Below are 26,543 nucleotides of genomic sequence, written 5' to 3'. Positions count from 1 at the left end.
CTTTCTGTTGAGATAAAGAAATTCAAAACTGTTAGCCAAAATTTTATTTTAAGAAAATCAGTTGAACATCAAATACAAAATGCAGAATGAGTTCTTACAACTTGTAAAAAAGTCAAAAAGAGATAAGAATGTGTTATTTTCCCCAGTGTTGTGTGGATTTGTGAAACAGTACAATATTTTTTGGTGTCTGTGAAATTTAAAGAGGTTTAGTACCATGAATGTTCCATTTTAATCTGTAAATTAAATTCGAATAGTGAATAGGTAAAGGTAAAGGTTTCCCCTGACGTTAAGTCCAGTCATGTCTGACTCTGGGGTTGGTGCTCATCTCCATTTCTAAGCCGAAGAGCCAGCGTTGTTCGTAGACACCTCCAAGGTCATGTGGCCGGCATGACTGCATGGAGCGCCGTTACCTTCCCACCAGAGCGGCACCTATTGATCTACTCACATTGGCATAGCTGAAGACAATGTTAAGGAAAAGGTACCAGTGCCCTATTTTGTATTATATTTAAGTTGTAGTTTCTTACCAGTTCACAGTCTAGATACCGTAATGAGGTTGACTTTGATGCAGGTACAACCCTACATAGAGATTCTATATTTATTGTTCCACCCTGAGATAGTTTGCTGTGTTAATTTGTAAGTTTATATAGTGTATAGTTGGGTAGTCTGTCCCTGTCATAAGGAAGACATGTTTCAATACAAGTTGTAAAATACTTTTGGACGTTAAAGCAAACATGTAGAATGGAAACAGACACACATCAGGCGGATATGGGTTGCTAAATAACTGTTTGACATGAAGGTTAAATTGGTGATGTACATGAGAAGATGAAAGCAACATCAGGAATATATTTATCACTGTTTATGCAAAATAATCCTGAAAGTTATAGTTTGGGGAGTGAGGTTATTGAGAATTTTATATAAAAGAGGACTATCGGTGTTTACAGAATTGTAATTACCAGAACTCCCAAAATACGTACTGTTTTAATTTTGACTTCATTCTCATTAAAGTTATAAAGGACTCTCTGGGGTGTTTTGTTAGGCTGTAAGCATGAATTTATTGACTAAATTTTGTTCTGTAGAAATGCAAAATCCTTTTACATAGGAAAGTATACAGCAGGGAGAAGGAGGATGCAAGCCTAATCTTTTCAGACAGCATTTTCTTTAGGTGGCACAATTTTGAAACATCGAATGTTAGAAAAGGGCATAGATATTTGGAAGGAAAGGGAGGCTTGTTTGGAATTGAGACCGGTTGCACTCTCATTTCTAGAAAGTTAATTGGTTTTGTTAAAATATCCTGTACCTGTCTAGATGAGGATGCTTTATAACAGGACTGCAGAATAAACAGCTTTCTGGATATTGTTGGGATTGCTACTTCTATCGATCCTATCCAGCATGGCTCATAATGAGATACTTTAATATTCTGATCTTAATTTTCATCACTGCTTTACAGTGCAATTAAATATTTTGAAAAATGGTAATGCTTGAAATATTAAATAATTGTAAACTATTAAATAGTGATGAGAGAAGATGCTTAAAATTTCCTGTATCGTATGGCTTGGTGACCATTACCATGTAATAATAATAATAATAATAATAATAATAATAATAATTAAAAAAAACTTTATTTATACCCCGCCACCATCTCCCCAACGGGGACTCGGGGCGGCTTACATGGGGCCATGCCCAAAACCATATAATATAACAGAATATAAAACAACATATCATAACACAATTTAACAATACAATAAATAATAACATGCATTACAACCCAAAATTCAGAAAAAGCAATAAAAACCAGGGCAGGCTGTAGTAAAAATAACTACAGAGATTCAGTTACAATTGGGCACATAATTAGGAAAGTGTGGTGGTCCAATTCTTGAGGATCTGTAGTACTTTGGAGCTGAGATGGCAGGCTGATCCTGAAATAACTATGTAGGGTGTGTTGGGTAGTTGAAGATAATCCTAAATATAAGTGTAAGATCTTGAAATTTCTTCCTTTGAAGTGTTTGTACACAGACTACTTTTTCTCTGTGAAGATATAAGGATGCCATTGTTGTTGAGCACTTTGCACTTTTCCCTGTCCCCATGTTTAGTACCTGTGTTGCTTTTGAAATTGTTCTGCATGCCATGGCTGTGTGACTGTTATGTGTACTGAATGTGTAGGGACCATGATAACATGTGACAACAAAATACACTTGTTTCTCTCCATAGTACACTGAGAGTATTTATCCATCTAGTACATTTGTGACATATTAAGGAGGAAAACTTGAGAGCAAAAACTGTGTTATCCAGCTACAAGGAAAAATATAGATTTCCTGAACCTTTCTCACTTTATGCTCCATTGGGCATTTCAGCCTCCATTGGGCAATGTGTTTATCACTCTTCTGTTAATTCCCTGTCCTTTGCAGCATCACTGTCATCCTGCACATCTGATGGGACAGGAACTAAAGCACAGTCCCTATAGATTTTCTAAATGTGTGTTTTAACTTCTTCAGCCACTTTCAAATTTCAGTCTCTATCATACAGAGATAGTCCGGTCTCAGTTCTCCTATCCATGAACTGAGAATGTCTAAGACTATTGTATGTGTTGTATGGGGGTTTATTCACTTCATTCAAACCGCAGTGGCATGTCTGTTGAATAAATATCACTGGTGTTGACTGGCCACCTTCTATTCGATTTCTCAGCATTCATAGTATCTTTAAAGCCCTTGGAAGCTGAAGGAGTTCCTACTCCGATACTAAGCATCGTTGTCTTGAACAATTTATGGGATGTGAGACATGTCATGTGGCTCACATGGATATTTGTTCTTTACTACCTTACCACCATTTCCACTGTCTGAAGAGCTGAAGAGGCTGAATAATTTTGAATGGTCTACTGCCTGACAGTTCAGGAGATCAATGATGCTCGTGGGGTGGGGGAATGCAACACAAGCAGAAGTGTGCCTGTTCGTATGCAAATCAAATAATCTACTTTTTATAGCCTGTAGAGTTGTTGGAAAAGGAGCGGGATCATGTCCTGCTTGGACCTCTTATATAGTTTCTTGGAGAAATAGGTGATGTGTGCCATGAAGCTAGATAAAACTGTTTTCTTCATACTGTAGAATAGATAGGTTTTAAGGAACAGAAAATATTATCTTTTCCCTTTTCACTCTTTTTGAAAAGAATCTCATATTTTCTGATATTTGGCACAGCTGGTTAAAAAGTCGGTGGTTTGAATCTGGGGAGCAGGGTGAGCTCCTGCTATTAGCCCCAGTTCCTGCCAGCCTAGCAGTTTGAAAACATGTCAGTGTGAGTAGATCAATCGGTACTGCTGTGATGGGAAGGTAACAGCACTCCATGTAGTCATGCTGGCCACATGACTTTGGAGGCATCTACAGACATTGCCGGCTCTTCAGCTTAGAAATGGAGATGAGCACCAACCCTCAAAGTCGGACACAATTAAACGTCAGGGGAAAACCTTTGCCTTTACCAAAGCAATAAACTAAGTCTACACATACATGTATTTATTTGGGTATACAGTATGACCCCAATATCAATAGGGGATATGTTCCTAGACTTCTCATGAAATCACATATAATAGCGAAACCTATTATTTTCAATGGGATGAATGATGGAAGTACTGTACTAAAAAGATGGTGTAACTTGTACAGGAGGCCAAAGTGAATTAATGAAACTGTGGATAGATAAAACTTGTGGTAAATATTAATTCAGGATAAACATGTTCAGGAGGCTTCAGGAGAGTGGAAAAGAGGGAAATTGCCTTTCCTTGGTAAAAAGTATGCAGAGGCCTTGAGATACACGCTGTGGATTGAACCCAACATGTCTTAAAGACAAGTCCTTTAGGAACACAGCTAAAATCGCCATTTCTCTGGGAACATGCTGAATGCAGGTGAAAAAGTCCTGTCAAGGTACAGAAAAACCAGGCAAAATAATCTACCAGATGCAGAACAATCCACAAAGTAAACAATCGTTCACTGCCTTTTATGATAATATACTGCCTCAGGGAACTGTCCTACTTTGCCAAATAGTAAGGTATGCTCTGTTTCAGCAGGACCATGCCTCTCAGTATGGTAAATCATCTCTATGGCTAGCCTGCACTTCTCTGTATTTACCTGCCAGTGCCTGTTGGAATCAAAAAGTCATAGCTGGTCCAAATGCAGGCAATCCCTTAGTTATGAAAAAGATAGATGCTGTAGGTTTATTCTTAAGTTGAATTTGCATGTAAGTCAGAAGAGGTACATTTTTAAGTGTAACTCCAGCCATTTTTAAAAAAGTTTTGGGCAGCAAAGAGAAGGGTTAACAGCCATATAGCAATTGTTTTGCTGTCTGGGTCCCTGTCCAGAAGATTTTCACCTCACATTCTGTCCCTGTGACAATTAGACTTTCAGAATTTTGGGTTGTCATGAAAACAAGGATTGCTGAGAAAGCTTCAGTGGAGACACCTTTTTCCTATGATAGCTTTCCCAAGAGTGAATTTCCCTTCCCAGGGATAGATTTCCTCTGACTTTATATTGTCTCACTAGGGTGTCGTATGTATGTATGATGCTTGTAACTCAGGAACTGCCTATAATCCATTTTATGAAGTTGGTATTGGAAATACTGACAGTATTTCTCCAGAGTCCTGGGAAGAGATCTGGCTACCTGAGGAGCAGCTGCTTTTCTTGGTCACATATTACTTGTTTTTTTTAGAGCTTGGAAAAGTTCTTTTAAAAATGTATAGCTCCCAGAGTCCTTATTTTTACAATAATTCTTATACAATAGAACAAACATATAACCAGGGAGCTAATGTTGCCACATAAATTATGATAAATTATTTTAAATTATAGCAAGCTCTTAAATATCTGCTGTGGTGTGGTTCCAGAACCCAGTGTTGATACCAAAATCCATGGGTGCTCAAGTCCCAATATATATGTTGTGTAGTAAAACAGTGTTCATTATGTAAAAAGACAAAATCAAGGTTTCCTTTTTTGGAATTTATTTTGGTGGGATATTTTCAGGCTATGGATGGGTTGAATCCACAATAGTTTTTTTGCATATGGAAATTCCGAATAGTACATTAATTTCCATATTTGTGAACTAGTTAATTTTTATCTATTGTATATGTTCACTATTCTATGTATTAAAATATTTACATGACAGGAAAACAGATCCTTAAAACCATTATATGCACGGATGCCTCTTTCCCTATCCCACATTTGTCATCCTATTGTTTGATTTCCTGTTGTCCTGTGTAGACTAGGGATTGGATGAGCCAGTCAGTTGGCTCCCAGTATATCCTAGATAGTCTCATTCTAGCAGGAAACATCAGCCTCTTCACATCCTGTTTTTCTTGATTTCTTTTAACTGACTGGTTTGGTGGATTATTTTTTTTCAGTGCAAACCCACAATGAAGGTGAGGCTAAATACTGACTTTTATCCGCTTTTTAGAGATTATTTTGTTACCTGACTGTTTTGCAAATCTACTATTTATAAATAATATTAATAGACAAGAAGTTGTCTATTAAATGGTATTGGAGTGCTTTTCTTTAGACTTGGGGAACTTTCATGCTTTCCCCTTATTTAAAGGTTTTTGAAAATACAGGTGATGTGTGTTTGAATCTTACTATTTGAAAAAACAGGAGACTACCTTGTTACTGGGCATGTAGTTTATAAAACATGGTTGCTCATTTGTGTTTTCCTGTCTGTTCATGTTAGCTAAGGAAAAGCGTGGATGTTCTAATCCCCAGTGGTGTGAGTGCAGAAACTGGTTTTTTATACATTATAGTTTAAAGAAGTGCTTTTTGAAGACTTTACGGTGTGTAAAACAAGGTGGGGAATAGTGGGAAATCTTCCTTAGTACAGAAAAAATGCTTTGGACGTTTATGGAGGTGTTTGCTCTGCAATATTAAAAAAAAGGGAAAAGAGAAAAATAAAATGCTTCATTAGACTTTTTGGCAGAGTGACTAGTTTTAAGTACTTTCTGGATAAAGTACTTTGAGTCTTACATCAAAACTCAGAAAGCTCGCTCTAGGATGAGTCATATCTGGAGTAAACCTATTGAAATTGAAAGGACTTAATTTAACCATTCTACTCTAAATATGGCTTCCTATACCTCTCCTTTCTCCAATTGTTAGCATTAGGATTTCATGATGCTTTTTACATATCTCAACTAAATCTCCTTTTAGGTCTAGCTAGACTCTGGAAATTGATTGGTAAAGGATGACTAATAAGTGCCATTCATTTAAATAGTCCTTTCCTGCTAAAATTGGACTTCAATGTTCTTTGTCCATCGACGTTTAACAAAAAGTGAAGGTTGAAGTTTTTTGGTTTGCATTGCATTTACATAAAATCTTAGAGTTGGCTATTTTTTTAAATACATACACACACATATGGTAAAGGTTTTGCCTTGACATTAAGTCTAGTTGTGCCCGACTCTGGGGTGGTGCTCATCTCCATTTCTAAGCTGAAGAGCCAGCGTTGTCCATATATGCATCCAAGGTCATGTGGCCGGCATGACTGCATGGCATTCCGTTATTTTTCCGCCAAAGTGGTACCTATTGATCTACTCACATTTGCATGTTTTTGAACTGCTAGGTTAGGAGCCCTGGTGGCGAAGTTCAGCAGCACTGAGCTGCTGAACTTGCAGACCAAAAGGTCCCAAGTTCAAATACCGGTAGTGGAGTGAGCGCCTGCTGTTGCTCCAGCTTCTGCCAACCTAGCAGTTCGAAAACATGCCATTGTGAGTAGATCAATAGGTACCGCTCCGGCGGGAAGGTAATGGTGCTCCATGCAGTCATGCCGGCCACATGACCTTGGAGGTGTCTACGGATAACGCCGGCTCTTCGGCTTAGAAATGGAGATGAGCACCAACCCCAGAGTCAGACATGACTGGACTTAACGTCAGGGGAAACCTTTACCTTTTACTAGGTTGGCAGAAGCTGGAGCTAACAGGGGGAGCTCACCCTGCTCCCTGGATTTGAACAGCCGACCTTTTGGTCATCAAGTTCAGCCACTCATTGGTTTAACCCACTGCATCACCGGAAGCTCCATATATATGTTTATTCTGATTATTTGCAAACTGGACTAATATAATAGTCCAGCTTGCAAATAATCAGATATCGTTCAATTCATGGTACTGGCTGCACAGTGTTCTTATATACTTTTTTCTATGGTGTCTATATTCTTGCTCACGAGACATGTATGGTCAGGTTATATCAAAGAACCATCTAGCTCTTTGTTGAAAACTGAGAGTAATTTCTTTCTTTCCTTTGTAAATGCTTTCTGATACTTAGCGCACGAACCCAGAGTTTCATTCTGGTTTCTAGGGAAGACGAGCAGTTATTCCTTCCTTTGTTGGACAGCAGAGAGGCCAGGAAGACCATCTTTGATTTGCTATCTATCTATAATATATACAAAAGAGAGAAAATGTGTTTAATGTGTGTGTTTGACAGTCTTTAATGGTATTTGGGTGTTTCTGCTTAAATACACATGCTATTTATGATAGTTTTCTATGTGGGAGTGAAGAAGAGAAGTTAAATGTGAAGTGGGCATGGTTCTCTGATTTTCTGTTTATATTAGTTCTAAACTAAAGTTAATCTGAATGCAAATGTAAACTTTTGCCCAGAAGCATGCTACCCATTTCAGGCCTCACATGTGAAAACTCCCTTTGTTTAACATGTTCAGATGAGGTCATAGCATCTGTTCTCAAATGTCACCAGCAGCTTGTTCCTATGTGTGTCTACTCTAAAGTAACTCCCACTAACATCACCAGAGCTTATTCCCAAGCATATGGTATTTTAGGATTGTCTTGCTGAGCAGACATTTCAGGTTCACTGTAGTTTAGAATTAATGTAAAAAGAAAAAGCACTTAACTTTTCTTCCTTCTACATGGCAATCTGCCATATATGGCACAACGTTTAAGCAGAAACACACAAACATCTGTTAAAGACAAACACACATACATCCCTTGGCATGCATTTTTTTTTTAAAAAAAGAAAAACCCTGTTGAAATGAGTGCGCCTTAATTTGAGTAAATATGTATAGGATCTGGATTCAAGAACATGTGCCTATTTTGGGGGCAAGGGAGTTGTTTGTTTGTTTATTTCTTCATTGCAGTAGGCTGTAGTTTTCTGCCATAATCAACTCTCAAGTGTGGTATAGTAAAGGTAAAGGTTTTCTTTGACGTTAAGTCGTGACCGACTCTGGGGTTGGTGCTCATCTCCATTTCTAAGCTGAAGAGCCAGCGTTGTCCATAGATGCCTCCAAGGTCACGTGGCATGACTGCATGGAGCGCCGTTGCCTTCCCGCCGGAGCAGTACCTATTGATCTACTCACATTTGCATGTTTTCGAACTGCTAGGTTGGCAGGAGCTGGGGCTCCCAGGATTTGAACCTGGGACCTCTTGGTCCGCAGCTCAGTGCTTTAACACACTGTGCCACCAGGGGCCCCCAAGTGTGGTATACAGAGTATAAAAATACGATGTGGACGCCAGCCACAACAATGACAACCAACATCATAATAAAAAAAATTGATTAATAAAGGTTTTGGCATCATCATCTGTAATTAATTAAACCCTCCTTTAGAAAATTTAAAGCAGTGTATATACTCTCACCTTCTCATCCTCCTCCAGCTCTGGAAAATTCACTAAGGCTGGCGATAATTGTCCTGAGATTACCAGGTAGCCGCTGGGTGTCAGGATTTGAGCCAGTGTCTTTCCAGTTTAAGCATGCTGCTTCAAGGGTCTACCTAATACTTACTGAAGCAGAATAACGTGATTCACTCCCCAAGTAAATTTCATGTCTCTTACTCAGTCATGGGATAGCCGCTTTTTTACATGTCTGTGTAGGATTGGAAGAGCCTTGTGAATCCCCACTTGGAAATTTGTTGTGTAACCCCGATCAGTACTGGCTACATTTTTACAGATCCTATCTGTCTAAAAAGACTTCATATACAGTAGAGTCTCACTTATCCAAGCCTCGCTTATCCAAGCCTCTGGATAATCCAAGCCATTTTTGTAGTCAATGTTTTCAATATATTGTGATATTTTGGTGCTAAATTCGTAAATACAGTAATTACATCATAACATTACTGCGTATTGAACTACTTTTTCTGTCAAATTTATTGTGTAACATGAAGTTTTGGTGCTTAATTTATAAAATCATAACCTAATTTGATGTTTAATAGGCTTTTCCTTAATCCCTCCTTATTATCCAAGATATTCGCTTTCCCAAGCTTCTGTCGGCCCGTTTAGCTTGGATAAGTGAGATTCTACTGTACTGACATTTCTGTGGCATAAATAAGGATGTGGGAAGTTCATAAGTAAAGAGATAAGCAACATAGGCCACGGACTATCAAGCTGTTGAAACAGGCGCACAATCTTTTGCCCACCAGATGTTATTGGATTACAACTCCCATCATTCCTTACTTTGGGCTGTTCTGATTTAGACTGATAGGAATTACAGTCCAACAATTGCATCTGGAAGATCTCATATTCCTTACCCTCTTAAAGGGTAGTGATAGCTCTTTGAGTTGCAATTGGAACCTCTCTATCTGTTTATGTGTGTCTGTGTGTTTTAGTCTGCATGAGAGAGAATCTGTTTGTAGAAATTTAGAAAAACGTGTGTTTTTTCCTAAATTGTCATAATGTGTATTGTTTCTTTTTTTCTAGACCTTTGATGCAAATGATCTGTATCAAGGACAGAACTTCAACAAGGTGCTTAGTTCTTTAGTTGCACTAAATAAAGTCACAGCAGGTAAGCAGACTCCATTTCATAGTCTTGCAAATAATTATATTTCCTTAGCTCTGTTTATTTGCTTGTGTTCAATTTTCTTAACAGTAGAATGTATTTAACCTACATTCATCTTTTTCTTACTGTTCTGGTTGGAATTTTCCGGGAGGTTGTTTGTGTTTCCAGATAAAAAGTTCTGTGATTGAAATACAATTTTTAATAACTTGAGTTGTTATTAATCAGAAAGATTTCGGTGCACTTAAGGTGCTGCTTTATTCTTGGGAATTCTCACTTATCTTTTATGTTAATGCCCCCTCCTTGAAAGAAAAAAACCCAGAAAGAAAAGTCGTTTCCAGAATGATTGAGTTAAATAGTAAAAACGAATGTCATAATGGGATTAATTTGTTGTTCTGATTCCACTCCTGAAGATGATGATGGAAAGATGCAAAGGAAGGGAAATTTACCTGTCTTTCCTGTCCCCAGTTCCCTGCAGTTGTGGAAATCCTCTCCTGAAAGTAGCATGTATCACTTGTGGTATCAGAAACTTTGCAATTAGATTAAATGTGCACATGGATGCATATACAGTAGAGTCTCACTTATCCATCCTTCGCTCATCCAACGTTCTGTATTATCCAATGCAGTCAGCGGCCACGTCTCACAGGGAGAGGCAAGATGCCGCTGGCACAGACTTTTCCCGTCAGGCACAGTTTTCGACCTGCACAGCATCCAGCCTATTATCAATTATCAGAATATTCATATCCTAAGCAAGTGATGGCGAACCTATGACACGCTTGTCAGCACTGACACGCCTAGCCATTTGTGTTGACACATGGCCACATGCAGCCGCATACAGAGGGGAATTGGGCCCATGTTTGCCCAGGCCTCGTGTAGGTAGATGCACCCTAAAAGGAAGGGGAGTAAGCAGCTGTCAGGCTCCAGCTGCCCCTCCTTTCTGCCCCAAAGGCTCTGCCCACTTCCTCTTCCTCCTCCCCCTCCCTCCCTCCTTCCCTCTCTCAGAAGATGTGGGCTGCGCATGGGGCAGCCGTGCAACATTTGCTGCCGCTACGATACACAAGCACCAGGCGGTGGAGGCTGCTCTGCCTCGCGAGCCTATCAGTGTGCTTGCTCGGCAGAGTCTGTGCGCTAATTGGCTGCCCGGGCTTTTGCAAAAGGCGGGGGGGGGGGAGGGGGGGCGGTGATTGCAGCGGCACGCAGCAGCCCCAGCAACATGGTGAGCCAATCTCACTTGCTCAGCAATGTTGACAGCAACTTTTTGTGGCAGAGGATAGTGTTAGCCACGCTCAGCGGGTGGCCGATGAAGGTCTGCAAGATTCGGGCCAAGGAGGACAATCCGGGGCTCCGAGGTGGGTGTTCTGGGCGAGGCGGTGGTTGGTGGGGGAAGGAAGGAAGGAAGGCAGGAAAACAGGAGGACTGGTTGCATTCCCTTGGATTCTAGGCAGCACTGACATCACCAGGATCCCCTGTGTCACCCTCCCATTAATCACCTAATGGTAGTAAATAGTTTTTGGTTTATTAAATACAGTTACAGTTGAGTCTCACCTATCCAACATTCATTTATCCAACATTCTGGATTATCCAGCACAGTCTGCCTCCCGTCCGGATCCACATCTGTTTCTCTAGGCAGCAAGGACTGAACTTTTTACAGATTTAATATTCAACTGTGTTGTTACTGTAAGTTCATTTTATGCAATTCTATCTTTATTTGTAGTCAATTTGTTAGTAGCCAATGTTTTTGTAGACAATGTTTTCAATACATTGTGATGTTTTGGTGCTAAATTAGTAAATCCAGTAATTACTACATAACGTTACCATGTATTGAACTGCTTTTTCTGTCAATTTGTGGTAAAACATAATGTTTTGGTATTTAATTTGAAAAATCATAACCTAATTTGACGTTTAATAGGCTTTTCCTTAATCCCTCCTTATTATCCAACATTTTCACTTATCCAACGTTCTGCCAGCCCATTTATGTTGGATAAGTGGGACTCTACTGTATATATTACAATTATACATTTTTGTTATTTAAACTATACATATTTCAAAATTATGTGTTTTCTCTCGAAGTGACACACCACGCAAGTCATACTAGGGTTTTTGGCGAACTTTGACACACCTTTTACTTACTTAAGCGATCCCTCGTAGGCCGAGGATGATGGTCTTCCATCTCTGGTGTCTTGGGGGTGTGTCTGTAGGTGGCTGAAGAGACCTATTCTTGATCTGCATGTTCTCCCGCAGTGAGGACATCAGCTTCCAGGTGGAAGGCGGTCCCAGTCAGGGTTGGCTTGACGCTCCTTCCTCTTGGCACGTTTCTCCCTTAAGCCCTCCATTCGTGCCTCTTCGCAGCACTGCTGGTCACAGCTGACCTCCAATTAGAGTGCTCAAGGGCCAGGGCTTCCCAGTTCTCAGTGTCTATGCCACAGTTTTTAAGGTTGGCTTTAAGCCCACCTTTAAATCTCTTTTCCTGCCCACCAACATTCCGTTTCCCATTCTTGAGTTCAGAGTAGAGTAGCTGCTTTGGGAGACTGTGATCGGGCATTCAGACAACGTGGCCAGTCCAGCGAAGTTGATGGCGTAGAGGCATCGCTTCAATGCTGGTGGTCTTTGCTTCTTCCAGCATGCTGACATTTGTCCGCCTGTCTTGCCAAGAGATTTGCAGGATTTTTCTGAGGCAACGCTGATGGAAACGCTCCAGGAGTTGAGTGTGATGTCTGTAGACCGTCCACGTTTCGCAGGCGTAGAGCAGGGTTGGGAGGACAATGGCTTTATAAACAAGCACCTTGGTATCTCTACGGATGTCCCGGTCATCAAACACTCTCTGCTTCATACGGAAAAATGCTGTACTCGCAGAGCTCAAGCGGTGTTGTATTTCAGTGTCGATGTTGACTTTTGTGGAGAGGTGGCTGCCAAGGTAGCGGAAATGGTCAACATTTTCTAATGTTACACCATTAAGCTGTATTCCTGGCATTGCAGAGGGATTAGCTGGTGCCTGTTGGAAGAGCACTTTGGTTTTCTCGATGTTCAGTGAGAGGCCGAGCATCTCGTATGCTTCTGCGAAAGTGTTTAGAGTGGCTTGTAGGTCTTCTTCTGAATACGCACAGACTACGTTGTCATCGGCATATTGGAGCTCTATAACAGATGTTGTGGTGACCTTGGTTTTGGCTTTCAGTCTGCTGAGGTTAAATAGCTTGCTATCTGTCTGATAGATGATTTCTACTCTGGTGGGAAGCTTCCCATCAACAAGGTGAAGTATAACGATGAAGATGGAAAATAAGTTAGGGGCAATAACACATCCCTGCTTGACACCTGAGTTCACCTTAAATGGGTCACTTTGGGAGTCGTTGCTGTCCAAGATTGTTGCCATCATGTCATCATGGAGGAGCTGCAGGATGTTCACAAATTTTTCCGGGCACCCAATTTTTTGGAGGATGGTCCAGAGAGCGCTGCGATTCACTGTGTCGAATGCCTTTGCAAGGTCAATGAATGCTATGTACAGAGGTTGATTTTGTTCCCTGCATTTTTCTTGGAGCTGTCGTGCAGTGAAGATCATGTCCACTGTTCCTCTGGAGGGACGGAAGCCATTCTGGGATTCTGGGAGGGTGTTTTCTGAAACGGGGAGAAGGCGGTTTGCAAGGATTCTTGCGAGGATTTTCCCGGCGGAGGTTAGAAGGGAGATACCGCGATAGTTCCCGCAGTCTGTTCTGTCCCCTTTTTTGAAAAGGGTGATGATGGTGGCATCCTTGAAGTCTGCTGGGATTTTCTCGGTCACCCACACCTTTTCAATGAGCTGGTGGAGTTGTTGTAACAGCTTAGGTCAACCCGCTTTGAAGATTTCAGCAGGGATCCCATCAGGTCCGCTGGCTTTGTTGTTTTTTTTTTTTTTGTTGGCTGATGGCATTGCTGATTTCTTCCAAACTAGGCAGTGCTGCAAGCTCATCCCTGGTTTGTTGTTGTGGGATTTGTGAGAGAACCTCTTCGGCCACATTGGATCTGCGATTCAGCAGGTTCTGGTAGTGCTCTTTCCAACATAGTGCAATTAATGTTTTGTCCTTCAGAATTTTGGTTCCATCTGATGAGCGCAGGGGCTGTATGCCATGGTTTCTTGGTCCGTAAATGATCTTTGTGGCTTTGAAAAATCCCTGAGCATCATGAGTATCTGCAAAGTGTTGGATTTCTTCAGCCTTCTTTGTCCACTAGATGTTCTTGAGTTCTCTGGTCCTTCTTTGGACCTTAGCTTTTGCACTGGCATAGATATTTTTCTTGGCAGCACAGTTGGTGTCTCTCCGCCATGTTTGGAAGGCTTTCCTTTTGTTATCAATTAGCTGTTGGATCTCTTTGTCGTTATCGTCAAACCAGTCTTGATGTTTCTTAGTTTGGTATCCAATGGTTTCTTCGCAGGCTGTGATGATGGAGGTCTTCAGTTTTTTCCAATGTTCCTCAACATTTTTAGGGTGTTCTGTGGGTAGATGATCCTTGAGTGTTGTTTGGAGAAGAGCTTGTTTGGAGGGCTCCTGAAGGGCTTGGGTGTTCATTTTGCGCCTTGTTTTTCTTCCTTGGGGTCTGTGTTTGGGGACGATCTTGATAGCCATCGTGGATTGGATTAACCTGTGGTCTGTCCAGCAGTCATCGGCACCTGTCATGGCTCTTGTGAGAAGCACATCGCGGCGGTCTCTGGTACGTGTAATAACATAGTCCAAGAGGTGCCAGTGCTTTGACCGGGGGTGCTTCCATGATGTCTTGAGCTTGTTTTTCTGGCAGAAGAGCATGTTGGTGATGACAAGGTTGTGCTCTCTGCATTTGGTGAGAAGCAAGATGCTATTCGAGTTGCTGTTTCTTTTCCTATGATCCCAGGCCACAGATCGGAGTCCCGTCCAACTCTGGCATTAAAGTCCCCCAGGAGGATGATTTTGTCCTTAGGTATCTCCGATAGGATGGTGTCCAGCTGACAATAAAAATTTTCCTTGATGTCTTCGTCAGCATCTAGAGTTGGTGCATAGGCACAAATGATGGTTGCCTGTTGGTTTTTGGCAAGGTTAATTCAGAGGGTTGAGAGTCGTTCATTGATGCCAGTGGGTGCTTCAGTCAGGTGCTTCACCAGGTCATTTCTGAGAGCAAAGCCAACTCAGTGTATTGTTCGCTCTTCTTCAGGCAGTCCCTTCCAGAAGAAGGTATAGCCTCCTTTTTCTTCCTTCAGCTGTCCCTCTTCTGCTCTCCGGGTCTCCTGAAGGGCTGCTATGTCGATGTTAAAGCGTCCCAGCTTCCTTGCAATGATAGCAGTCCTGCGTTCGGGGTGTTCGCTGTCAGTGTTACCCAACAGTGTCCATACGTTCCATGTTCCAAAGTTCATTTCTCTTTTTTGGCCGCAGAGTGGTGACCCCTCTGGACGCGGCAGTCCAGTCAGGGTAAGAGAGGCAGACTACGTTTAGGGCACCTTTTCTAGCCCCTTCCCCATGTGGGGTGAACAGAGCGGATCCTAAAAAGGGATACAGCTGCCGGACTTCTCAACTGCTTCAGTCCTTGAGGTAGAGCGACTGAGTCCATATCCACCGTCCATGTGCCAGTGCCAGTCTGTGACGAGGGGCTTCCAGATTTCACAGTCCTGCCCCCGTCGCCACTCGCTGATCGCCATGGGACCTTTTTGGTTTGTTTTTATTTTTCTAATTTTTAAATTTTTCTTGTGTGTGATTTTTTTTAATGTGTGGAGGTTGGTGCAACACACAGTCTTCACAGAATGAGGTTCCAGCAGTGGTGTGGTTAACACAACGAGAGTGGCTTCTCAGTCTGTTGCAGCCTTCTTCCGCTTTCACAGCCGTTGTAACATGTACCATGTTATCCTCCGCCTGCTCCACCGTTGAGGTCTTTGGGTTTTCGGATTGTGCTTGGTCTGGAACCTCCCCTGTGGCCACTTCTGGGAGTGCATGACTCCAGTGGTTGTGCCCACAGGTTCATCGGAACATGCAAGCCCCCTCACCACGTCAAGGTGACAATCCATCGAGAGGGTTTGACACACCAAGCACAAAAGGTTGCCCATCACTGTCCTAAGCACCCAGGGCAATGGGAAAGCAGATGAAATTAAAACTATGCTCACGAAGTGGGACTGAATCTCAAGAAAAACTGTGAGTTAATGCTGCTTTATTACACCAAATCTCTCCATATCTGACTCCTTACAGTTCCAGAAGTCCCAAAGGGGAATAGGGAAATGCCAACCTCTAGGAGAATAATGTGAACGTGACCAAATCACTTTTTATTTATATAATGACAGCGCATTCTGTTCTTTTCATATTGCAGAGATTATCGCTTACTGTTTAATGAAACCAAAAACTACACAAATTACAAACAACTAAAAACAAAATGTATCACCACAACAAGAAATTCAACCAGTTTTCTCACAAGCAACATCCAATTCACAAAATTCACATCCACATACGTAATTTGACATTTCATAGGCTTTTCCTTAATCCCTCCTTATTATTCAACATTTTCACTTCCAACGTTCTGCCTGCCCATTTATGTTGGATAAGCGAGTCTCTGCTGTATGTGGATTTGGATGTACATCCTCATGCATCTTAATGAGAGTATCACATATTCTGTACTTGCGGTTCAAATGATATTTTGAGCAGGAAAAATTGGGCTTGGAGGTGTGAGATTTCAGAATGCAGTTTCCCTCACCCTTTTGAGTTTAAACTCAAGTAGCTTCTTTGAAACATCCTAAGTGCTTGAATCTATCTGCTCCAGTCCTATTTTTCCCCGTTAGAGCGGTTAGTGCACCCCTCTGTATGCCACCAGTAGTTGTCATAAAAACTATTGACATTTAGTTATGTGGACAATTCCACTTTTATGTACATTTTTCTGTGACATCCAGTTTTTGATTTTACATGATCAAGTTTTAAGTGTATTTATGTATGCATTGTTTCTGAACTTCTCGGTTCATGGTCATATTTTCAGACATTGGGCTAGGAAGTGATTCTGTATGTGCAAGGCCATCGTCTCATCGGATAAAGTCATTTGATTCCTTGGGCTCCCAATCTTTACACAGCAGAACTTCAAAACTTTTTCAGGGCCAGTATAGAAGTCTGGTAAGTGTTGACCTATTTATAATCTCTCTCTCCCTGCTCTCTCTCTCTCTCTCTCTCTCTCTCTCCACTCTCTTTAATTAGTGTTGCAAAGTGAGAAGCATGACTCAGATTCACAGATATCTGATAGTTACCTTCTCACCTATCAGTAGCAGAAACTTTAAAAATGCAGAAAAAATGCACTGTTTTGAGAGTATCTGAGGGCAGATACCGCTTCTCCAAACAGTGCATTTTTTCCACTGGATCACTGGCATGGATCACAGTTTCCAACACGATACAGTTTGCTTGAGGCTGTTAAAATCAATGGGCTGGATTGTAGCCAAAGACTCATATAACTTTTGTACTGTAAACAGATCATGGCTATGTTTTTTATCATGTTATTTATGACTTGCTGTACAACAGCTTAAATTGTTGTACATGTGGAAAGCCCTTACAGAGAATGTATTAAACCAGCCTTAAGTATGGACTAAGACAAAACAAGAATTGTTTTGGCTTAGTTTAGTTACACCTGAAGCTGTATTACAAGCTAGATAAATGGCTCAAATAAGAAAATTTAAATATATGTACTTCATAATTATCATTTAGATTAATAGATACAACAAGCAAATAAGGTGTAAGCATTTTGGGACAAAACCCATACAGATGAATTGTAGAATCACACATGCAGAAGTAGCTATACTGACTACCTTATCTATCCCAGTAGACTAGTTTTGATTAAAACATTTTCTAATTATTTTGAAAAGTACCTAAATCTTTTGCATTTCATTGGTCTTGTTACTTCTAGGATATGACAGACAACAGCAACCACCAGATGGTGGTAAGGGCAAAATTTAACTTTCAGCAGACCAATGAAGATGAACTTTCTTTTACAAAAGGAGATATTATCCACGTTACAAGAGTAGAAGAAGGAGGCTGGTGGGAAGGAACTTACAATGGCAAGACGGGGTGGTTTCCTAGCAATTATGTAAGAGAAGTCAAATCAAACGGTAAGTTCCATGAGGCTGCTTTACAGACTATCTAGTTTCATTAAGGATGGATTTATGTGTAATCTGATATAGGCTTTTGAATTTGCAGTACATCTCATCTCATATATGAATTCTTGAATTTACCTTTGGTACATAAAGCAGAATGCTGAATTTGATACTTTATTCTTGGAACTCTAATACCTGTGTAGAAATCTACTTAGAAGTATCTTTCTAATAAAATGTACATAATTTGTTTGCGGTATTGCAATAATGGCACCTCACCACGTATTGGGAATTAGGAGGCTTCTAACCATATTTACTGTATATCCTCATTTATAAGTTGACCTCATATATATGGCAAGGGCAGGTGTTGGGGCCAAAATTAGGAATTTTTATATGATCCATTGATAAGTTTGGGATCAATTTTTGGAGAAGGAAAAGCTCAGCCATCCATTCCCGTTGCAGCATCAACCATTTTGCTGCTCACACATTCAAAAAGACCTTTCACCACTCAACTCAAAGTTAAGGTATTGTATCAGCGTTTGCCCCTTCTCTGAATAGATGGGTGAAGAACTTAGTCCACCCTGGGAAAACCTAAAAGAAGTTCCGCCCCCCCCCCCCCCCCCCGACTCCTTCAGTGCTCCTTTTAGGTGAATCACCAAAGAGCTACTGCTGCCATTTTCCCACTCTGGCATTAAAAAAAGCCAAGAGTGGGGCTGCAGCAGAGAAAGTAGAGGGAAGAGGAGCTTCTTTTAGGCCCTTCTGGGATGAACTCATCTCACCTTTCCTCACTCGACTCAGAGACTAAGGTGGTTTCTTTTTGCTAAGAATAAAGGTACCATACTCAAATTGACCCGTGGATAAGTCGACCCAGGTTTTTTGGATAATTTTTTAATTAAAATTTTCTAAACTCATACATATAGAACTAGTCTGAACACGCTGGAAAGAGAAATATCAGAATTGAAATGTGTCCATCAACAGTGAGTTAAACAGACGATGGTGTTTTGGAACACTGCACATATTACAATATTAATTAACACCCCAACCTCATGAGGGCCTGTTTATTAGTCTTGTGCATTTGTGTAGAATCGCTATCAGTTTCTGTTTGTTTCATTTGTCAGGCCCCATTTTTCTTTTCGAGCGCCTCTCCCAAAAACAGGCGTCTTTCTGAATGAGTTTTTTTGTCCCACGTCTGAAAAATTGAATATATTCGTCCTATTGGAGACAATGTGCAGGCTTCCCACACTCCCCAACCCCTCAGTTTTAGGGCTAGAGGCCAGCTCCGCTGGTATTTCTCACTCCCCCTTCAATCGGGAAACCTACTTTGTGCCACTGCTGCTGAGGTCTTTTCATCGGAGCCAGGGGCAGACCCACAGTGGGATCCTTGGCACAGGGCTGGCACACACCATGTTCTCTCGCGGCTTGCCGGGGCTTGCCCTCCATCACATTTGCCTTGCCTTGCAACAGTGCAGGCTCAGAAAGGCACTGGCAGGCATGGGTGCTTTCTGGGCTTGCATGCCACACATACACTCTCTTTCCAAGAATGTGTATATGACATGCAGGTGCAACCTATGGGCCTGCATTCCACACATGCACTTTCCTGGGAAAAAGAGCACATGTGTAGCATGCAGGCCCGGAAAACACCCACACCTGCTAGTGCCATCTGGGCCTGCACAGTCAGGGAGCAAGGCCGCAGGCAAACGTGATGGAGGGCAAACCCCGGCAAGCCACCAGCAAATGTGGTGCATCTCAGCCCCACACCAAGGATCCCACTATGAGTCCACCCCTAACTCCAGTGAAGAGACCTCAGCAGAGGTGTAAGTTAAGTTTCCCTGAGCGCAGTCCCCTCTTCTCCTCTATAACTGTGATGCTGAAAAGTGGGCTTGGAGCCGGTACCCACTCCTGCCTGCTTTCGTGTGGTGTTTATTTTCATATCGGGAGGGGTCTTTCCATTCTATGCCTCCAAAGGAATGAAAGAAACGAAATTAATGAATGAAACAGGAGAAAAGAATTTGGCTCACATGAAATTTACTGTTTATCACATCTCCTTCCTCCTTGCCAGCCAGCATCACATTATATCTGTAACACCCCTAGGCAGCGCGAACACTGGGAACCAACACGGAGGCCAATAAACAATCTAATATCTTTATTTAAACAATAAAAGTTTCAAACAAAAATAAGCAGAATAGATAGTCAAACAGTTGACCTTTTAGGAAAGATCAGAATTAGTCCAAAGAATGAAAGTTTTATGTCCAATATTAGAGTCCAAAGTCCAAAATCCAATAACCGAAACACACTCAAACTTATTGGAAGTTTGAGTGGGGAAAGGAGCAAAGTTCCTCAGGAAAGAACTTGAAATAATAGTCCAGAACAAGGTTTCGAGGCAAGGCAAGGCTGTTCGTGGTGGATCTGAAACGCAGTCCAAACTTGGCAAGGGACGAGCCGCTACGCCCGGTCTACTCGAGAGTAAGTGCGCCACTGGACCGCTTAGAAGCTCAGGATCAAGAGACGATGTATTCTTCAGTCAGAAGTTCAGTTGACACCGCAACAGAGATTCTCTGCGCAGAACTTTTATTGAAGTCCAAAAGCTCCCCCAAAGCAGGTGCGTGACTCCCCAAATGTTCCCAAGAGAATGAGCTGCTAACAACGAGGCGCCAGATGCTTGCCTACCCAATTATTCCCAGGAGAACTGGCTTAGCCATAATCTCCTCGCTCCGCTAATCTCCTTAAACTTTGTCTTCGAGAGCGATCTGTTTGGAAAGTAGCCCTTCTATCAAAATCTAAACTCTCCGGAGATCCGGGAAGAGCCGGCAACATTTCAAGGGCATTCCTAATTGGCTCTGGCTCTGGCTCTGCAATGTCAACAGGAGACATCTGGAAAGGGATTGAATCTTGCTGAGGTGGGAAAAAAACCAAATTCTCTTCATTTTGATCCGCAATGGCTGCTGGATCAGGGGCCAAAGGTACCTGAGACATTACAATATCCCAGGAATGCTCTCCTTGACTTTAGGCAACATCTTTTCCTGTTGCCTTTCTACCCCAGCAACCATCTACCTCATCCATTCTTAAAACTGTCCCCTCTTCGTCATAGCCACTGATTTTGCATTTCTATTGATATTCATAGCTATAAAGGTCTTTTCCCTGGGATTTCATTCCATACACCTGATGAAATAGATTTAAGTCTATGAAAGCTTCTGCTATTAACTTCTTTCTCTTAGTTTCAAAGGCGTTGCAGTCTGTTTAAAAATGTTTTATTTATTTATTTATTTATTTATGGTTTAAATGTGTTTATTCTTTATATATAGACTTAGAAGTCCTGATCCACAAATGCCATGAATTAATAAAGTTCTGCGAGCTCTGGTGTGAAAGGTTTTCTAGCTGGAGGAGATGGGGCAAGAAGCAGAGGCAAAATAAATTTTTAGAGATGATCTTTGGAATCAATCCCCTCCTCATCTTGTATATATAGAAGTTGAAAGTTGTGCAGGTGCTTTTTAAACCTGTTGTAACAAGGCAAATATATTGGTAGAGTATGGTGTTGTACTCCACACTAATAGGTGCTACTTTCTCCTTCTTGCTTTAAGTAGCCCCACAAGTGGTCATGTTTTCATTAGTTGTTTGGTTTATTATCACTGTAAATTCAATGAATATTATTTTGGAAGCTTTGCAACCCTGACATCTACTTATGTAATATGTCAAGTACATTATTTGTCATGAGGAAATTATTACAATATGTTTTCATCTAATCTAAATTTCTACTGTTGAATGTGACTTGACCAGGCAGTCATATTTTGACATACTAACCTAATGCGAATTACTGTAGCTTGTGTCTGCATTTGGTTCACTTTTTCCTAACTGTCATCAGTTAACCATTGTTCATTTTTATTCTCGGTCTACAAAACTAAGAATAAAAGATTTAGAACAAGACAGATCTTAAAAATAAGAACTTCTTCAAATCATAGCCCAAAATCTTGATCTTTATACTGTAATATTGGAATCAGATTTTTGCACTTCAAATATAATAGTAAGGTACGATTAAATGAAGAGGTCTGACATGCTTCTGTGTGCTGCAAATGAGCAAGGGAAGGGGTGACTTAAGAGGGAACATGCAGGCCAAGCCTCCAGGAAGCCTTAGGGTATGAAACTAAAATATGATCCTCTGAAGAGGCCACTGTATTTGTTTGTTTAGGTCAAATAAGTACTTCGGAATCCAGTTTTAATTGCATTAAAAAGTGCACTTTGTTTGACCTCTAGTGTTTGAACTTTGAAATTACATTCAGATGATAAAAGATTTTATATCTTTCAGAAAAACCTGTCTCCCCCAAATCAGGATCCCTAAAGAGTCCTCCAAAAGGATTTGACACATCTTCTATTAGCAAAAGCTATTATAATGTGGTGAGTGATATTTCTCTGAATTTTATTTGTACCGTTTATCAGTAACTTCATGCTCAGAGGTAAAGCATTTTTCCCCTCAAGGGTTGTCATTTTTCTGTAATAACTAAGCTGCTTAAAATTAGTTATCTACTATTTGTGTTTGGCCACTATGTTTAAAGCCCATTAGTCGTTTATACTTGACAACCAAGCTTACTGTCTATTTTTGTAATACCAAAAAACGTGACAAAAAAAGAGATTGCTGAATCTCTGGTATGATGCTATAGTTGACTGTATATATACAATTTAAGCACCTGCTTTAAATTTTTAAAAGAAATGGGAATTTTGCCTAAAATGTGTTAGAATTTGGGAGAATCCTTCTCCTGTCCCATACACATGTGAAACAGTGTTCAGTGTATACAGACACACACACACACACACACAGTTTTATATACCTGAAGTGCTAACTAAAGCTCATGATTTTTGAGAACTCGTTTCATTTTTATCAAATCAGGTTTTAGGGATTATCAAAATTTAGCTTAATATTTGAAAACTACACAGCCATGATCTTGGTTTTTCCCATTTATGTGCTTTTCTTTCTCATTATAGCCATTCTTGTTTTCCTTTTTTTAGTATTGTAAAAAAAAAAGGGGGGGAAATGGGGTGAAATAGAAGGGAAAGATATATTTTGTGTTATTGCTCTATGTTCTTACACTTAGGTAGAGTAAGTCTGCAAATGTCAAAGAAGAATTGTAGTTGAATTAGCTATGCCTTATTGAAGAGAACAATATTGTGTTCAATTTGAGAACAATAGAGAAGATTTTATAAGATGAATGACTTTTTTGTTTTGTGTATATCATTAATATTTTAGAAGAAAACCCATGTGATATAGATTTTTTCCATGTTTCTCTTATGAATGGTGAGGTGGTTTAATTGTGTTTTGGTATATGAGAAGCCAGCACAGTGTGTGGATCTTTACAGCTTCTGATACTGTGTTTCCCTGAAAATAGGACATCCCCATAAAATAAGACCTAATAGAGATTTTGGTGACTGGCCAAATATAAGACCTCCCCCAAAATTAAGTCCTAGCAGGAGGAAGCTGCCGCCGAGGAAGGAGCCCTCCCTCCTTCCCTTTCCCTTCGCTCGCACCCTCTAGCCTGGGCTGGCCACCGAGAGGCTCAAAGGGGGAGACAGACCCGACCATCTGGCCCCTTCCCTCCCTCCCCGGGAGGCCCAGCCCCACACACTCAACTCGCCCTTGCTGGATTTCTCCCAAGTCTTCATCCACTCGGCAGGGAGCGCATCCCTATTGCCGCTGCCATCTTCCCCGCCTGGCTCTGGAAGCGCCTGGATGTACAAACGGCAGGCAGGCAAGCAAGCAAGAAGGGGCCCTCCATGCCTTCCTCGACGGAGGCGCAGTCATCGAGGAAGATGCGGTGGGCTCCTTCTTGCTTGCTTGCCTGCCTGCCTGCCTTCCGCTCGTACATCCGGGCGCTTCCAGCACCAGATGGGAAGATGGCAGTGGCAATGGGGACGCGCTCCCTGCTGAGTGGATGAAGACTTGGGAGAAATCCAGCAAGGGTGAGTTGAATGTGCGGGGCTGGGCCTCCCGTGTAGCTGGGAAGGGAGGGAAGGGGCCAAATGGTCGGTCTTTCTCCCCCTTTGAGCCCCTCGGTGGCAGGGACGCCGTGGGTTGGGCTTCTCTCTTGTGCCAGGCCTCAGCCCCATCTCCCCCCAGCAGTCTCTGGATCCAGCTTGTCTGCTTCAAACTGGATTATCTGGCAGTGTAGACTCATACCATCCAGGCAAAGCAGAGCATCTGGAGTAAGAATCCTGGACTCTGTTACAGTTTAGACCAGGCCTGGGCCAACTTTGGCCCTCCAGGTGTTTTTGGACTCCAATTCTCACAACTCCTAACAGCTGGTAGCCTGTTAGGAATTGTGGGAGGTGAAGTCCAAAACACCTAGAGGGCCGAAGTTCTCCCAGGCCTGGTTTAGTCTTGTATCATCCACTTCAAAGCAGATATCATATCATATATCATCTACTTCAAAACAGATAATCTGGATTCAAAAACCTGTTTTCTATGACAGTTTAGACTCATATCATCCACTTCAAAGCAAATATCCTCCTGCTTCAAAGCAGATAATTTGGATTCAGAAACCTGGATTTTGTGACAGTTTAGACTCATATCATCCACTTCAAAACAGATAATCTGGATTCAGTAACCTGTTGTCTATGACAGTTTAGACTCATATCATCCACTTCAAAGTAGATGGTTATGCTGTTTTGTAATGACAATTCTGTACAGTATATAATAAATGTTCTCTTTTTTGTTCAACAATAAATGTGAATTCTTCTTCATGAAAAAATAAGACACCCCCTGAAAATAAGATCTAATACATCTTTGGGAGCAAAGATTAATATAAGACACTGTCTTATTTTCAGGGAAACAGGGTAACTGTTTGAAATATGTTATTTTCTGTGATATATCTTACTTGCATTAGTTTTACTAAAAGAAGGGCTGTCTTAGAGGATTTTGGACTTTGCACTGTTCGCTTATTCAGTAATGGGAATGTATTTTTTCAAGAAGACGTATAACCTCTTCCATAAACATTGAGAGAAAATAGGGCCTTTGCTGGGCCTTAGTCATAAATCATGCTCACAAGAAATTTTAAATTCTTTTTATTCTACAGTAATGATCAAGAAATGTTGCAATCTTTATGTAATGTTATCAGGTCTAAGTGCTCTTCTATAGATGAATTTTTTTCAAACCTGAGCTAATGTAGGTGAAAGCAAAGAAACCTTCAAAGACATTGTAGCACAACAGAAAATCTCAGACTCAGAGAAAAGAGGATGACTGAACTATTATATTATAGATAGAATGGCTCAACCCGCATCCACTAGGGTAAAAATTACATTTTGTGAGTTGTCAGTATTTCAGAATTCAATGACAATTTCATTTTGCTGTAGGTTATAAAAATGCCTCATGTTCAAAGAAATTTGTGTGCATCAAATCAAATGTGTTTCAATTCAGCTAGGACCAAAAGACAAAAAGTGAAAGAGAAGTGAAATAGATAATATAAAATTGACACTTCTTGAGTAGTAAGCTATGCTTGACTCCAGTGAATTCAACCAAATGGAAGAAATTCAGCATTTCCTTATTGTATGCTACTTGCAGTCAGAACAGTGAATCATATTGGTTATCCTAATGTATTACAATTTTAATGCAGGTATTGCCAAATTTCAATACATTCACTGATGAACTATTCAGATAATGGATAAGGCCTTACAGTCTAAAGCAGAGCTTTCCAAACTGTGTCGGGGCACATTAGTGTGTCAGCTGTGATGTTATGATTGAGCCTCATGGCTCTGTTACTGACAGACGCGGGCGTAAGACTCCTCGAGAGTCAGATACTCTCGAGGAGCGAGAGAGAAAAAGACTGCGAGACATATTTGCAGCACCATCTGACGAGGAGTCTTTCGAAGGGTTTACGGAGAGAATGGAGGAGGGGCTGGTTAGCTCAGAGGAGGATGAGATGGATTGGACTCGGGTAAGGGAGGAAGTGGGTGCCACTGGCCATGATGGGACAGAAGATGAATGGGGACCTTCAGGATTAGACCCATGGTTTAGCTGGAGGGATGGGACGGGATCCACAGCTGGAGATGCTGTTGGGCGTAGTCAGAGGTGTTCCAGCTCTGACGAGGAAAGTGATGAGGAAACGCCCGGGTTAAGGAGGACAGCTGACAGTGATGAAGATTTGTAACTGGCATAAAATGGGGCTTGAGAGCAATTGCAAATTGCGTTGGGCAAGGTAATCTGGGCAAACGCTTGGGATCCGTGTGTGTGTGGGACGCTTCCCTGAAGACTTGTGTGCTTTCCTATGCTGTGACGTAAGTTGATTGGAATCCAGGGTCAGACGGCGGGAGGGATTGTGTGGGCATTTGTTTGTGCAAACCTGTGCTTACTCTTATTAGCTTGACCTTCCGTCGTCTTCTTGACGGACGCCATCTCCTGCTTTGAGAACTCGGACTGAACTGACCACGGCTTGTCTTCCCCCCTTCTTGGACTTGGAAAAACTACAAACGTCTGCTTCTGGCTTTGATCTACGGAACGGAACTGGTCTACTCAACTGCTACAATCCTTGGCTGATTTACTCGTGTTGGAGATCCTGTCTGCTGTGTGTGTGGGGGAGCGACGCAAGTTACTCTAAGCACAGTGTTGGCAGCAGAGAGGAATCTGCTGCCAATTAGTTGCATTCTTTGTATCTTTTGTTCCTTGGCTTTCGTTTCGTTTACACCCAGGCTGAAGCAAGCAGTTTGTTTTTACCCGGATTAAACTCCGGTTTAATCCGGTTTATCTTTTGAACATTTACTTTTGCCCCTTTTTGCTCCTAAAGGCAAAAACTGCCTGGCCC

At 41.4% G+C, this 26,543-nt stretch overlaps 1 protein-coding gene across 4 annotated transcripts in view; it reads left to right on the top strand.

Moving 5' to 3' along the window:
• arhgef7 (Rho guanine nucleotide exchange factor 7) overlaps positions 1-26,543 on the top strand; it is a 147,913-nt gene that overhangs the window by 33,083 nt on the left and 88,287 nt on the right. For all 4 annotated transcript variants that reach the window (XM_062975449.1, XM_062975448.1, XM_008107000.3 and 1 more), the window contains 4 exons: positions 9,644-9,728; positions 16,668-16,798; positions 17,580-17,781; positions 22,064-22,152. In XM_062975449.1, coding sequence (XP_062831519.1) covers positions 9,644-9,728; positions 16,668-16,798; positions 17,580-17,781; positions 22,064-22,152 — 507 coding nt within the window. The remainder of the gene's footprint in view (positions 1-9,643; positions 9,729-16,667; positions 16,799-17,579; positions 17,782-22,063; positions 22,153-26,543) is intronic.

Source organism: Anolis carolinensis, chromosome 3 (genome assembly GCF_035594765.1).
Source record: "Anolis carolinensis isolate JA03-04 chromosome 3, rAnoCar3.1.pri, whole genome shotgun sequence".
NCBI lineage: Eukaryota > Metazoa > Chordata > Lepidosauria > Squamata > Dactyloidae > Anolis > Anolis carolinensis.
This window is presented reverse-complemented; position numbering and strand designations above follow the sequence as displayed.